General features: G+C 33.7%; 1 protein-coding gene across 1 annotated transcript; it reads right to left on the bottom strand.

Annotated features, from left to right (window-relative positions):
* Positions 1-526: 526 nt before the first annotated feature.
* Positions 527-2,119, bottom strand: LOC106534697 (trace amine-associated receptor 1-like). The gene is made up of 3 exons (XM_014031412.1): positions 1,557-2,119; positions 1,216-1,451; positions 527-634 (listed from the first exon to the last, which is right to left on the bottom strand). The coding sequence occupies exons 1-3, from the start codon at positions 1,891-1,893 to the stop codon at positions 527-529; spliced, it is 681 nt and encodes a 226-aa protein (XP_013886866.1). The 5' UTR covers positions 1,894-2,119.
* Between the last annotated feature and the right edge of the window lie 397 nt (positions 2,120-2,516).

The following is a 2,516-nucleotide window of genomic DNA, read 5'->3' as shown; positions in this document are numbered from 1 at the left end:
AATATTTCAACATGAAATTATTATAATATTTCAACATGAAATATTCACAGTCATACAGTAGCATGTATTTATTATGTTGGAATTATATAATGAAGATATAAAAATCCTAATCCTAACATAATCTAATTGTGTGCAACCGATGTACATGTTTCAATTATAAACATCCAACTGACTTTTTCTTTCAGTGTGTTGTTTCCTTCTGTTTAGGGAAGAATATAGGCGAAATACTTACTTTAACATTGGACATTAAAATTAATGACAGTTCAAATTATATTCAGTTTACAATATAATATACACTTGAAATAAAATACCTGAAAATCATGTCACAGAAATGTTAATGATTTAATGATGAATCATTAAAGATTAAAACAGACTGTCACATAAGCATTATCTGCAGACAAGGACAGATTATTGAAAGCTAGTATAAAATTTGTCTTTATGAAACTTTTTCAGAGTGAAGTTCAGTTAGTTAGGAGACCTAAAAGTGGTTGTCAAGAAGTCATGTCAAGGGTCACTCTCATTATTTCTACATGTTGATGCGTGAATAAAACTCCAAGTTCGCCACTCGGCACTCCAGGAGCACAATCTTCTTGTCCTTCTCAGTTTGTTGTCTCTTTCGTTCCTTAATGTCCCCCTTTAATTCCATTAATATTTGTTTGCTTTGAAATAGTAGAGATTTCCCCTGACAAAGTTGAGAGATTTCTTTATCTCGTCAAACTGGGCCCAGTAGCTGGCCTGGTGATTAGTGTCGAAGTCTGGGTTGGGTCTGGTAGCATGGCCTGGTAACTGGTGTTAAAGCCTGATGATACTTCCAATCAGCTCAGCTGCTCTTCCTTTTTTCTGTTAACAACAATGCTATTCGGGAGGACTCAAAGGGGAGATAGAGAGAATGCTGACCTCAAGGAAAAAAGTCATTGTGAAATAAAGACAAAAAAATCAACAATTGTTGAAATCTATTTCAATGATTTCACAAAAACTTGATATCATCTTAACTTTCAACTAAATTGCAAAAGCATTGTTTTTTCTTTGTGTTTGACAAACCAACACTACATTTCTGTGCCTCTAATGTAGTTTTGTATGAGCAAAGTCACCATGTAATATTTTTCCAGACATAATAATTCTAAAAGCTGATCTAAACCAGATGTAAAAGAAAGCATAAATAAATGGATTCAATGTTGAGTTTGTTAATGAAAAAAAGATAATAGCGTCAAGTGCAGAAGCAGGTACTGAATTGTTAGTAAAAGGCTGAAGACAAAAACAAAGAAAGAAAGGAGTCCARCAAAAAATAAACACTACTAGAACAATAGCCAAAGTTTTGGTGGCTTTTCTCTCCATCTTACTGACAGTTGTTYTGCTTTTCATTCTGGTTTGAATGATWYGTGCCTGTCTCTTTGCAACAAAGTAAATCTTTAGGTAAATAAACAACATTATGACAAGTGGAAGGTAAAAAGCTATAGTGGGTCCAATTGCATTTCTCATCAAAGCATCAATAAAACATGTTTCCTGACATTTTTGTTCTGATTTTTTTGTTGCTCCAATTTCAATAAGTGCAGRACCACCCCAGCTTACAGTAATCATGAAGACAACAACACGACGACTGAGTTTAGATTGATAYATTAATGGCTGACAAACTGCATAATATCTATCAATTGAAATACAACATAAGTGTAAAATAGAACATGTACAAAAGTATATTGCAAAGCTGTCTCGAATCCTACAAAACAAATCKTCATGGTGCAAACATAAACTGAAAGAGAATACCATCATCCAAGGAAATACTATGATTCCTAYAAGCAGGTCAGCCACAGCCAGAGACATAATGAGGAAATTAGTAGGAGTATGAAGCTGTTTAAAGTAAAACACAGAGAATATTACAAGGAAGTTTCCACACATTGTGGCAACAGACAGAAGAGTTAGAAAACTATATAACATCACACATGCAGCAGAAGGTGTAAATTTGTAACTGGAATTGTTCAACTCATAGCAGGGATGTATATTAKGCACAGCATAAGTTATGCTGACATTCACTCCTGTTTCCATGATGACCTAAAAATTGACATGATTCATTTTAAAACAKACAACTTCAGACAATTCACATTCAGCAGATTTTTTTTTCAGATAGACATCATCTACAGACTGAGTAATAATTCTGTAATCTCCTGATTAACAGTCACAGATCTTCTGTATTGTTGGTTGCTTTGACCCACATAGGTCGTTGTGTATAAATTGTATTCCCTACTACCTACCTGTCATTGTCCAATAAGAATTTGGAACTGTATCTCATCTGAAAGCATGATGAATGATGATGCAACTTACACGTGTTTACGCATCCCATATTTAGGTGTACAGATGAAGACAAATTTCTAATAAATTAAAAACTAATCATTACTTGTTTATTTTGATTTAACCAGGCCAATTCCAGTGAGTTCACAATTTGTATTTTTGCAAGAGAGACAAAGACTTGAAGGCAGCCTAACCTGAACATTTTTAGACTTCAAACAGACATATACATATAT

Source organism: Austrofundulus limnaeus, unplaced genomic scaffold (genome assembly GCF_001266775.1).
Source record: "Austrofundulus limnaeus strain Quisiro unplaced genomic scaffold, Austrofundulus_limnaeus-1.0 Scaffold1247, whole genome shotgun sequence".
Classification (NCBI taxonomy): domain Eukaryota; kingdom Metazoa; phylum Chordata; class Actinopteri; order Cyprinodontiformes; family Rivulidae; genus Austrofundulus; species Austrofundulus limnaeus.
The sequence above is the reverse complement of the archived record's forward strand: the minus strand, read 5'-3'. Positions and strand labels throughout refer to the sequence as shown.